Source organism: Hydra vulgaris, chromosome 05 (genome assembly GCF_038396675.1).
Source record: "Hydra vulgaris chromosome 05, alternate assembly HydraT2T_AEP".
In the NCBI taxonomy this organism is placed as follows: domain Eukaryota; kingdom Metazoa; phylum Cnidaria; class Hydrozoa; order Anthoathecata; family Hydridae; genus Hydra; species Hydra vulgaris.
In genome coordinates, this window is record NC_088924.1 from 44,401,759 (window position 1) to 44,416,177 (window position 14,419).

The following is a 14,419-nucleotide window of genomic DNA, read 5'->3' on the forward strand; positions in this document are numbered from 1 at the left end:
GAGGGACCCCTTAAAATATTTTTTATTCAAAAAAATTTTAAATCTAGTGTTTTTGTATTAGATAGAACACATTAAGGGGGTCTCTGCATATATTTTTCAAAAATGTTGTTTTTTGGGACACCCTAATACACCCTATTATATAATAACGCCCTATTATATAATAACACCCTATTATATAATAACGCCCTATTATATAATAACACCCTATTATATAATAACGCCCTATTATATAATAACACCCTATTATATAATAACGCCCTATTATATAATAACACCCTATTATATAACGCCCTATTATATAATAACACCCTATTATATAATAACACCCTATTATATAATAACAAACATATAGAGTATTTTTCTAAAAACTATTTTTTGTTTATAATTCCTTTTTCAATTAAACAAGCAGTGCCGTACCTAGACATAACTCCATACTGTTTGACCGGTATGGGCACCCAAACTAATGAACCCAAATAAAAATTTTTTTACAATAATAAATTAATATAAATAAACACCAAAGAAACAATATCCAAAAACAATTTAAACATTCGAAATGATTAAAGTTTTTGGTTAAACGCCTAGGTGAAATCACGATTTCTTACGTAAAATGCGTACTTTATAACACTTCTTAACTATATATTTATAATTTCATAAATTAAGCTGAGGTATTTTTTTAGAGGACCTCTGTTTTGGGGGATTACTTTTTTTTTTTTTTATAGATATTGTAATTTTGAGTTTGTAATATAATAAAAATATTATGGTATATAATGGTATGTAAGGGATATAAGTAATAACTATATTCCTTTTAATCAGTTATGATTACCAAAGGATTACATGTTACCAGTAGGAGAGTGATCCTTGAACTGACTTGAAAGAGCTGACTTAAAGGAACTGAGCAAAGTAAGTTTATTTTGGTTTAAATTCTGTTGTTTTATTATGATTTTATTTATTGTGTTTTAAACCCACGCGAACACCATATAGCCAAGAGTTAAAACTCTGTTAACCAAAGGAATTTTCTATAACATTGAAAATAATTAAAAATGGTATTTAATAACGACTACCTACTTAAATTGGTTGAAAAAGATTGTTTTACTAAGTTTGAAAGACAATTTTCTTGCTTGTCGTATTTTAAAAAACTGACGTCTTTGTATAAATTTAATTCTTTGAACATTTATAATCTCTTTCACCTTCATTCTTTGTTTTTTATAAGAATTTATAGAATATGCTACCTTCAAAAAATTGATATTAAGGTTTAAAATTGAAAAATGTATTTTTTACTGGATAAGAGAAAGTCTATGCCAAACAACCTTTTAGTTAAAAGAACAACCATGGTATGGTTAAACAACACATGATGCATTCAGATAAAAGAAAATGATAAAAAAAATATGTTTAAAATATTATTAGTTTTGAATAATGAATGAATCCAAAGTAAAACAAACAATAATGTTTTTGTAAAGTTATTGGAGTCATTATAAAGACACACATTTTAAAAGATTACCTATTTCAAAATGTTAATGATTCATATGCACTTAAGTACGCGTATATGAGTTACAATTTATTATTATTTAATGAAAAAATTTTGATTATTTATTTTAAATAATAATAAACAATCAATATCTATTTTACTAATTTAATTTAGTTTAATTCATTAGACTTTTTATATTTTGATTGTAGACTATTTTTCGATGTTTCTCTTGGCTTAACTAACATCACCAATTTTAGTATTTGTGATGTTTTTTGGCTAAACTTAATATATGATCTTATTAAACTATGATCACCTTATTGTAACACCATTGCAAAACATTTCTATAAAACATGCGGCAGTGGTGTAGTGGTAGAGTGCTCGCCTCATGAGCAAGAAGTTCTGAGTTTGATCACCACCAGGTCCCTGGTAGCACCGGGCTCAACTTGTTTCTCCACGCAACGGCCTTGATCGCCAAGGTTCATGTTTTGGAGTTATAGCGTTGAGAGAGTTTTTTAACCACACCTATAGTAGCCTCCTCGACTTAAGTGGCCTTCATGGCCTTGGGGAGGTGAATTCAAATTAAAAAAATAATAATAATAAAAAAAAGAAACATTGATCCAGTACTTTTCTTCTTACAATCGCTCTTTCCCACTGGATTTTGTACCGGATTTACTTATAATTTCTTTGTATATCTAGTTGAAGTGTTTAAACAACATATATGTAATATATAATTAATTATATTTATATTTTAAATTATAACTAATTACCTAATATAATCAGGTAACATTCAGAAATCAGTAACATGTAAAAAGATTTTCTTTTAATTAATAAAACACTTATACCAGTTTGCAGTAATATGGTTTGAGGTGGCTAACATCAATAGAAGTTTGTTGTAACCAACATAAATAGAAGATATAACATGTCTACATTTCTTATAAATAAAAAGTGTTTTGAAATGTGACACATTTAAAAGAGGAAACTTTCCAAAATGTGGTATAAATTATAAATTATTAGTTGACAATATTTAATGAGAATTATTTTACTAATAATATGTTAAATTTACAATTTTTGTTATAATATATCAATTATAAATTAATTGGTTAATATACTAATAAGTTATCTGTGTTTTACAAATGATGTGCATTGCGTAAAAAAGAAACTTTTTCATTTTAATAGAAAAGTGAAAAGGTGCAATCTATTTTTTTTGAACATTTCTTTACAAAAAAAATATACTTATTGATACTTTAATGTAATGTATTCCAAGGCTATTGATTGATGTAGTTGTTTAAAATAAGTAAAAAAAGTCTTTACTTACTATAAACGAACATATGAATTGCTAATATTTTAAAAGAAATCTACATTCTGTAAAAACCTGCTATTTTAATGATTCCGATAATTAAAAAAACAATAGTTTTTAAAAAGCTTTGAAAAAAAAACATCAATGTTTGTTTTTCTTTGTTTACATTTATTATTCAAAGTATATATATATATATATATATATATATATATATATATATATATATATATATATATATATATATACACATATATATACATATATATATATATATATTTATATATATATATATATATATACATATATATATATATATATATATTTGTAAATACATATATGTATATTTATACATATGCATATAAATATATAATTATAATAATAATAATTATTACTGTTGACGCCATGTTGAGTTAACGCCATGTTAAATCTGTGACAGCCTTTAACAATAATAATTTTATAGTTAACAATATAAACAACAAATAATAGTAATTTATGTTGTTTCTAGAAGTTAGTTAGTAGTCGTTAGCGTTGCTTCCAGAAGTTAGTTAGTAGTCGACATAATACTAAATAAATTATCTATTTTGCTCTTGAGAATGTTCACCCATTAATGCTTCAATGGTTGACTGTGGCATAATATTCCATGTGTTTACAATTCGGTTTGTGAAGAAATGTTTTCGAATTTGACTTTTGACCTGTTAAGTGTATAAACTGTGTTTAAACTGATTGCATCTTGTATTAGCAGCTGGTCCAGACAACAATAACGATTCACAAAATTTAGGCGGTTGTGCCATGAGATATCTACAATATAATGGAAAAATTTATAGAATTGAATTAGAGCACCGTGTTTTCTTGTTTCAGTTAGTGTTGTTAAGTTCAGTTTGATTAACCTTTCTTCGTATGTAAGGTGTTTAATTTCAGGTATCATCTTAGTTGCACGCCTTTGCACATTTTCAAGTATATCAATGTCATTCTTTAAGAATGGATTCCATACCTGAACAGCAAATTCTAGATGTGGTCTCACATACGCACAATATAGCTTTTTGAAAGAGTCACAAGCTTTATAATTAAAAGCTTTGGCAATAATACCTAATTTACTACTTGCTCTTGAAACTGCTGCTCTGATTTGCATTGTCCATTTTAAGTTGTCTGATATCAATACTCCTAAATCTCTTTCAATGTTTGTTGTTAATAATTTGATCTTAATATCATTATCAGTCATGTAATAATCAAAGTTTTTATTATGTATACCAAAGTGCATTATCTTACATTTTTCAATATTGAAGTCCATGTCCCATTTGTATGCCCATTTTACTAACTTATCAATATCATTTTACACAACATCACAATCTATTAATGAATTAACCGGTGCAATAAGTTTGTTATGATCGGCATACAATTTTGAATTATTAATTGCTTGTTCTGGTAAATCATTTACAAAAATTAAAAATAATAATGGAATTAATACCTTGAACTACTCCACTCACAACATTTTGCCATGATGAAGTTATGTCACCCAGGACTACTCTTTGTTGTCTTTCAGATTGAAATGATTTAATCCAATCTAATAAGTTAAATTTAATGCCATAAGTGGATAACTTTATTAACAGATGTTTACGTGAAACACGGTCAAAGGCTTTTGCAAAATCAATATATAATACGTAAATTGATTTTCCTACGTCTATGCTGCCAGTTAAAATATTTAAGTACTCTAAAAGATTAGTTGTACAGCTTCTGCCTTTTCTAAAGCCATGTTGATGAATAGTCAAAAGTTTATTAGAACTTAAATGATTAATAATTTTGTCAGCTAATTATTCTAAGCTAATAATTCGTTCTATAATTTTGCAGGGGATTGAAGTTAAAAATATTGGACGATAGTTACAAGGTTTAAGTTTACTTCCTTTTTTGAAAAGAGGAGTTACATTAGCTTTTTTCCATTCGTATGGGATAAAACCACTTAAAATTGATTTCTTATAAATAAGATATAAAGGAAAACTCATACTGTTTGTAGTGTGCTTCAATACATATGGATGAACACAGTCAGGACCCAAAGATTTTCTAATATCCGTTTTTGCATATAGTTTTGTACTAGTTCTTCAGAGATATATATTTCTTCTAACATAGTTTGAAATCTATTTTTGATTTCTGGTAGTGTCTCCAAACGTTCAGATATATAAACGGAATTAAAACAGTCATTTAAGGTGCAAGTAATTTGTGTTTTATCAATGACAACAGTACCATCTCTATTTTCAACTGCTTTAATGTGTCTTTTAATTGTTGATTTGCAATTTATATATAAATACAACAATTTTGGATCACTTTTTGCTTTATCAGCAATTGACCTTTCATAATTTTTAATTGCACATTTAATCTGCATTTTGACAAACTTATTCATATTGTTAAATTGGCTCTTTAACTGGTGATCATACAAGCTTAACTTCTTGATTCGTATATACAAATTGTTTTTTCTTTTTATTGCTTGCTTTAATTCTTAGTTTAGCTAAGGATTTTTTTGATTTTTAATTCCACATGCTTAAATAAATGAATTATATCTGAAACTCTGGTGTCATCATTGACAATTACTAGATCTAAAATATAAGTCATTTCAATTGTCAATTTTGAAATGTGGGCTGCAGTACCATTTGTTTGAAGAAGCAATTGTCTAAACAAGTTAAAAACTTATTAGATTAGTTTTCATGGTGACCAGAAGAGTGCGCATTTTCATTACTCCAAGTAATCTTGCCTAAGTTGAAGTCTCCTGAAATAAGTAATTCTGAAAATAATCCTTTATCTAATGCATTTTTGGCACTATATATTGACGCTATAACTGTGTTATTAGTTTCTTCAGACGATTTAGGAGGTTTATAAATACACCCTAATAATATTTTTTCTTTGCTAATTTGCAAAGAAAAATACTTGTTCTATATTTGTAGAGTTGAGTTGGTCAATATTAACCTCAGAAGAATCTATTGAGTTTTTAATATAAATACCAACTCTCTCGTCTCTTTTTTTTTCTTGATCACACCTATACAAATGGTAATTTATTATATTTACAGGGTGGATGCTTGAAATCCGGACTTTTTTGACACAAAATAAAAATTACAATAAAAGTATTAGTTTCAAACCTATATTTCTGAAATTTTAAACAGTAATGTACACATATAAGAGCTTTCATTTCACTCAATCCAGCTGCCTTTAGCTTCAATGATTTGCTCGATACGCTTCCTGAACCTGGAGCAGGCGTGCTCCACCTCATCGGCCAACATGTTGGCAGCTGCAGTAGTAATTGCTCGCTTTAGAGATTCAACAGTGTTGTGACTTGATTTATTGGTTATATCACGTTCTAAAGTGCCCCAGACATAATAGTCCAATGGATTGAGATCTGGTGAGTTTAGAGCCAAAAGTGCTTCAACCAGAACATAGGGAGATTCTCTTCAAGCCAACCCTGTACCAAATAGGAGGTATGAGTAAGAGCTGAGTCTTGCTGAAACACATATGGCCTACCATTGGAACACTTGTCCATCCAAGGTTTCACCACCTTAATCAGAAGGTCCAAGTAGACTTCTTTGTTGACATTTTGGCCCTTCAGGAAGAAGTGTGGTGGCATGACATGGCCTTTGCTGGAAACAGACATAAAGACATGGACAGAGGCTGGAAATTTTGTCTGACCAATCACTGGGACATCTTCTGGGTCTTGAGCCAACCATTTGTCATTTCTTCTGTTCACTTTGGCATCCACAGTAAAAATTTTCTCATCGCTGAAAAAACGAAGTTTACCGGCAGCTTCATGTTTTATTGATGCTAAAAGAACGGAACACTCAGCCACTCTCTTCTCAGAGACAGCATCTGCCTGACTTTCAGGACATAGGACTTGTACCTAAGGTCATCACAGATCACTCTTCTCATGGTGTAATGAGACACATTCATATCTTTGCTCAGTTTCCTGATGGAGGTGCTGGGGTTTTTGTTGATCAACTTCTGTACTCTGCTGATGAAGGCCTTATTCCTGATTGGTTTATGAGCAGTCTTTTCGTTCTACAGACTCTGCACCATGGTTAAACCTCTTTGCAATATCATAAACTGTGCTTTTTGGGAAGCCAAACCATTTTATAATCTCTGGGACAGAGTGCCCGGCGCGGAGGGACTCAACCACTGCAACTCTACGGTCATATTCCTTTGACATGATGTGCTAAATTTGCAATTTTTATTTTTTTTCCCGAGAGTACAATGTTTGATTTGATTTAAGTTTGAATTTTACAACATAGAATTTAAAAACAAAAAAATGCCGGCAAATTTAAAATTGTCTGGATTTCGAGCATCTACCCTGTATATTTGATATTTGTTTAAACCAAGTCTCAGAAACGAAAAACACATCAGGTTTTCAAGTTGCAATTACAGCTCTAACTTCATCAATTTTGTTGCTTAGTGATGTTGCATTTGTTAACCACACTGTATGACTAGGATTGTTAATGTTTTTTTTTTATGCAGTAATCTTTTAAACAATTAGTTGCTGTAACTCTTTTGATGTTTTTCCTAGTTGACAAATCATTATTTTTCTTTCTAATTTTAATAGTTTTTGCTTTGAAATTACTATACATGTTTAATTGATATTCTAACAATTTCGTTGTCACGAATCCCATATTTATAATCACTGACGCCTTCTTTATTTAGTTGATCATTCAATTTATTTCTTTGAACAAGAAGTTTTTTACAAGATCACGTTGCGTTGTGGTTAATAAATAAATTTTTGAACTGTTTATCTATTCTTAGATTTTTGGCTGATCGTATTATTTCAATTCGATCATCTGAAGTTTTTAATTCCACTAGCATTGGTGCTGTTTTATCATTTTTCGACCTAAACCTGTGAATTTTAACAATTTTTGATTTTTGAATTCCAATTTTTTGAAATATTGCATCAACATTTTCTCGGTCTTCTGCTATTTTATCAGAAATATTATCTTTTTTAGACAATTCCAAAAATCATCAAACTTTTTTCTTTACTTTTCATTTCACATAACTCTACATTAAGTGATTCATGAACATTCAAATCAGGCATATTTGACTTTGGTTTTATTTGAAACAAACTACTCCATGAATTTACTATAGTAGATGTTGAATTTTCAGGCGGTAGTTTAGCGGTGGTCTCAAGTTTTAATACTTTTTCTTTTAATGCTGTGTTTTCAAGTTCTAACATTTTCACTTTTTCTTCTAATTCTTTAATTTGATCATCTTTAAATATTTCAAATTTAGATGCCAAATCTGTTTTTTTTTTCAACCTAATGTTCCTGTACTGTAGTTTAATGAACTTTTACCTAAAAAGCTTGAAATGAACTATTACTTGCATATCATTTGAAAAAAGTTCACCCCACCATTTAAAAATCGATTTTATGTCAAAATCGATTTTTCAATGGCGGGGTGAACTTTTTTCAAAAGATATGCAAATAATAGTTCATTTCATGCTTTTTAGGTAAAAGTTCATCAAACTACAGTACAGGAGCATGGGGTTGAAAAAAAGTCATAACCCTAATACACATATGTATATAAATATATATATATATATATATACATATGTATATAAATATATATATACATATGTATATAAATATATATATATACATATGTATATAAATAAATATATATATACATATGTATATAAATAAATATATATATACATATGTATATAAATAAATATATATATACATATGTATATATATATACACATATTTATATACATATGTATATATATATATATATATACATATTTATATATATATATGTATATAAATATATATACATATGTATATAAATTTTTATATTCATATGTATATAAATATATATACATATGTATATATAATAAATATATACATATGTATATAAATATATATACATATGTATATAACTATATATATACATATGTATATAAATATATATATACATATATAAATATATATATACATATGTATATAAATATATATATATATATCTTATACTGCTGAGTTAAGTGACCAGTGTGATGTCATACTAAAACAGCCTGTTGCCGGGGGCTTCAGTACATACATCGACTGACAAATAGCCTGACTCGCAGTGGAGTGCTGCTACATCAACTGAGGGTTTGGCATGGGGCAGCAATCTTTTTATTCATTATTCTTCATTTTTTACTTCTTTTTATTAAAAAAACCGAATCAATTTAGATATGAAAAAAAAGTGAGCAAATGCTTACATAAATATGCTATAGTAGATATATATATATGTGTATATATATATATATATATATATATATATATATATATATATATATATATATATATATATATATATATATATATTTATAAGCATTCACATTTTTACATTTTTGTAAATATGTTATGCATCATTTTATCTGATCTGTGAATTCCTTCAGAAATTTAACCTACGAACTTGGCATTTATCAGTTACAAAATCAGATTAAAAAATTAACTTACGAACTTGGCATTTCTCAGTTACACACGTGTCATTTGCCATAACTTCAAACCTGCCATATTCTAATAATTGCTGTTCATAGAAAATTCTAGCCCTATCACGTTGATTACGTACATTCAATTCCTCTCTATCAGCTTTCTCATAATACTTTTGGGCATTAATAAGATTATTATCTGCCTTCTCCATATTTGCAATGCTTTGATTAGCTGATTTTGATATTGTCTCAATTAACAAGTCTTGAACTTGTTTAGCTATATCCGCCAAACAGCCAAACACCTAAAAATATAAAAACACAATAGAATGTCCAGAAAACAGTTTAACGCATAAAAATATAAAAATATATTTAAATTTCTGCAAAACAGCCTTATACCAAAAAATATAAAACCCATTAGAATATGAGTATACTCAAAATCATTGTAGAACATACTGTGGCGAGTACTCGCTTCATCACTGATAGTACTTGTTTCTCCCTGCAGCAGCCTTGCTCCTTAATGTTTATGTTTGCTTCTTAGTTGAGAGGGCATTTTAACAACATTAAAAAAAAGAAAAGACTTCTAGGCTATAATGGCCCCCTTAGCGATGGGAGATAAATATATAATTTTTAACAAAGCTAAATTTCTTTTCTTTTTCAAATAAGTTCTTCTTAATCTTCAAAAATATTTAATTGGGTAAACAAATATAAAGCATAAAAAAAAAATTGTTTAAACAAACACTTTATTGTAACATAAAACATATATGATCTTCTAAAAGTCTCCTAAAAAAGTCTCACTGCTAAATTTGTAAATTCTGAAAATTTGTAAACTTTAAAATGCAAACTTTTATTTCTTTTTTGATTGCTTTTATCAAACTAGATAAAGCATTAAACATTTTTAGGGTTGAGTTATTGATGTTAACATTGTGGTTTTAACCTGGTAATTCTAATTAATTTTTTTAATTGCTTTTTGTGTTGTTTAGTGTGAATTGTTTAGTGTTAGTTTATTGTGTGGTTTTGTGATGTAGACAATTTATGTTGGAATGCAGATAAAAGGAAATTTATTGCAAAAATTGCTTCTTACAATAAATTTCAATTTCTGCATCTACAAAAGTCTAACAAAACCTGGCTGAAAAGATAAAACTGTAAATTAAAGGACTCAAGATAAATATAAAAAAGAAAAACATAAAAGGAAATGTTAACTAAACAAACAAAATCTTGTTCAGTTAAAGCTAAAAAGAAGTCTCAGATACCTAATCTGGTGGCAAACTAACCATTATTTGTTCTGCAAGTAAAATGATTGATAGATGGTTGACTGAAAAATTAATTTTTATTATTCCTAACTTTAATTTAGAGACACTCATTATCATCACACCACTAACTTTAATTTAGATACACTCATTATCATCGCACCACTAACTTTAATTTAGAGGCATTCATCGTACCACTGGTCTTAAAGATTGTTATTAGGTTGTTTTTGGATTGGTTAAATTAGATTAAATTTTTTTTTTGAACACAAAAAAAGTTACAATTAAAGCATGCAACTTTTACGAGTTTTAGTTAATGGAACCAAAATCATTCTAACTGATATAACAATTGATGACCACGATATTATTTATAAATAAAACATGAAAAAAAAAGGAGGCTCAAGCTTAGCAACTTGAGCAGATCTAACAACATTTCAATGGATCTAACAACATTTCAATGGATCTAACAACATTTCAATGGATCTAACAACATTTCAATGGATCTAACAACATTTCAATGGATCTAACAACATTTCAATGGATCTAACAACATTTCAATGGATCTAACAACATTTCAATGGATCTAACAACATTTCAATGGATCTTGTCAAAAAGAAAGAGAGTAGTTTTTTGATCAACAGACCAAAAATGACATCAACAGACCAAAAATGACATCAACAGACCAAATATGTAGTCAACAAACAAAATATTACATCATTATTCCATACAAGAACAAATAAGGGATTTAAAGAAGTTTTAGGAATAAGGGATTTAGAAGTTAGAAATAAGCGAGCACATTGAACAACGAGAATTAGGAAATCAGGAGATAGAAAATAGCAACCATATTGAACAACAGGAATTAAGAAATTAGGAGTTTGAAACTAGTGAGCACATTATAGGGAGGCAAACTTAGCAAATATTAACTTTGCAATTGATTGAACAAATAGCTTCTATCAGAAGTCAGTAATGAAGTTTAATACGAGAAGATATGAAGTAGAGGACTCAGTAAGAGTTTTATCATTCATCAATATTGAAATATCTAAAAAATTTTGACAATTAGTAAACAACTGAGTTTTGATTGGGTTTAAAAATCACCAGCCACTGCAAGACCCAAGCTGTCACATAAGAAAAATTACATAAAAGCAAAAGGAAACAAAGTTTGTCTACCTTGTAAGACTAGAAATACTATAAAAAAGTTATCAACTAAAAGTCACTTTTCAGATCAGGGAAATTGTTAATAAAAAATAGAAACAACACATTCGCAAGGATAAAATTTCAGAAGTGGTGCCCAAGAATTTACTAGAAGTTTATTTTTCCAGATGCACCATATGAATTGAGCTTATTACTAGCCAGACATTAATGAAAGCCTATGAGAACAAAACTTGAACATCTAACAGTAGATTAGCTTTATGGTAACACAAGATAAATGAAGTGATTAGATTAAAGTGATTTAAGAGAAAAAGTTATTCATAATAAGTTCTTTAACATATATACTATATGCCTATAACATTTTATAGTTATTTATGATTTATTATTTTATAGTTCTGCCTAATTGTTGGAAGAGGTCCATGGATAAGAATGTTGGGAGAGATCCATGGATAAGAATGTTGGGAGAGGTCCATGCATAAGAAACATGTATTTATTTAGAAAGAGGAATGTTTTTGTTAATGAGCTTGTTAAAAATGATCTAAAAGTCTCTAGATCAAAATTTTATAGATAAAATATGAAATTTAGTAATCTGAGAATATTGGACCTTAGCAACAGACAGCGCTTAGTATCAGACAGCATCTTTGGACAATAACATCAGATAAAATAAATGAGTTGACCTCAGTATCTTTTTGTGTTGATTTCTTGCAATAATAAAAAGAAAAACAACATAAAAAAAAAACTTGGTAAAAATGATAAAAAAAAAGAAAAAAAAGAGCTAACATAAGCACATAAAAAAAATTTTCACAACATTTGATTGCACAACATTCTATTTTCACATTTGATTGCACAACATTCTATTTTCACATTTGATTTCACAACATTCTATTTTCACATTTGATTTCACAACATTCTATTTTCACATTTGATTTCACAACATTCTATTTACACATTTGATTTCACAACATTTTATTTTCACATTTGATTTCACAACATTCTATTTTCACATTTGATTTCACAACATTCTATTTTCACATTTGATTTCACAACATTCTATTTTCACATTTGATTTCACAACATTCTATTTTCACATTTGATTTCACAACATTCTATTTTCACATTTGATTTCACAACATTCTATTTTCACATTTGATTTCACAACATTCTATTTTCACATTTGATTTCACAACATTCTATTTTCACATTTGATTTCACAACATTCTATTTTCACATTTGATTTCACAACATTCTATTTTCACATTTGATTTCACAACATTCTATTTTCACATTTGATTTCACAACATTTGATTTTTACATTTGATTGCACAACATTCTATTTTCACATTTAATTTCACAACATTTGATTGCACAACATTTAACTTCACAACATTAGATTTCACAACATTTAATTTCACAACATTTGATTTCACAACATTCAATTTCACAACAAATAGGTAAATTAAAAGGAATGATATCATTTCCTAATACTGTGATCTTCAAGCATCAGTATACATTTTTACAGTAGAAACTTTTTTAAACAATGTCTTCAAAAAAATGCATTTAATAACAAAAATATTTATATTAATCCAATAATGAAAAAAAAAATCAGTTAATATTTGTTTTTGTAATCTTTACAATTATTAAAGGTGTTTGCAAGCAACTTGCATTCAAAAAATTAGTTTGAATCAGGAAAGCTGGAAAGTTTGTTCAGACTCCAAATTATCTTTTTATTCATGAAAAAAAAACTCAAAACTTTTATATTTTCTACTTTATATGAAATTTATTTTTTATCATACCTCTTATCATACTTTAGTAAAATATTGACATTAAATTTTTAATGTCAACATTTTACTAAAGAATGATAAGAAGTAAGACTCCTAAAAAGAAAAAAATCTATTAACGAGAAAGTTAAAAACCAAGTTCATGATTTCTACCAATCAGATAAATATTCTCAAATGTGTCCAGGGCAGAAACAGTATGTCTCAATGAATGATGGTAAAAGACAACATTTTCAAAAAAGACTTCTATGAGGTTAATATAAAAGAACATTTTTTAGAGTTTTGATGTCAAAAATGTTGGAGGTGTTTCAGGTCTCCACACAGTAGGCGCCAGTGAGTATCACCAGAATGCAAAACTTCTTAGCATTAAAAATACCAGATAATTCAGACTGTAAAGATCTCTTAACATTAGTTATACGTAACTTAACAAACCGACACTGCAATACGACAGTTGCGATAATTGCCCAGATACCGATACACTAAAAGAGAATCTTACTACTTTGTTTAATAAATACACTATTGATGAAATCACCTTGAATCAGTGATAAAAAAGCCAATAAAAAACATGATATAAATCTAGTAATTTTTCCAGTGCATAATTTTACTATAAAAGCTTGTCAACTAATAGATCAATTAAGAAACGACCACTGTATAATCAAAATTTGCAGCATCTAAAAATAACATTAGAAAAGATTCATTATATTTCAACCAATGACCTGTGTGACACCATATCTGATTATTCTAATGTTTACGTATTATTATGTGCATTGTGTAGATAGGTGCAATTTGAAATTTTAGGCTTCCAAGTACAACAGCAACAACACCAAAAAGAAAACAACAGCAATAACACCACAAAAAAAAAAAAAATGCACGACAATATTAACAATACACATATGCACACATCAATATAAACAATGCACAAAACTACACTACAGTATAAACAAAACATACACGACAAATCTAAATATCTAAATTAGTTTAGAGACCTTCACTTGAACCACAAAGGTCTCTAAACCAACCATATCTTTCTTTTTGTTAAGAAACTACTTATAACTGGTT

At 28.0% G+C, this 14,419-nt stretch overlaps 1 protein-coding gene across 2 annotated transcripts in view; it reads right to left on the minus strand.

Moving 5' to 3' along the window:
* LOC100212597 (uncharacterized) overlaps positions 1-14,419 on the minus strand; it is a 42,943-nt gene that overhangs the window by 12,252 nt on the left and 16,272 nt on the right. For both annotated transcript variants that reach the window (XM_065798269.1, XM_065798270.1), the window contains one exon: positions 9,221-9,494. In XM_065798269.1, coding sequence (XP_065654341.1) covers positions 9,221-9,494 — 274 coding nt within the window. The remainder of the gene's footprint in view (positions 1-9,220; positions 9,495-14,419) is intronic.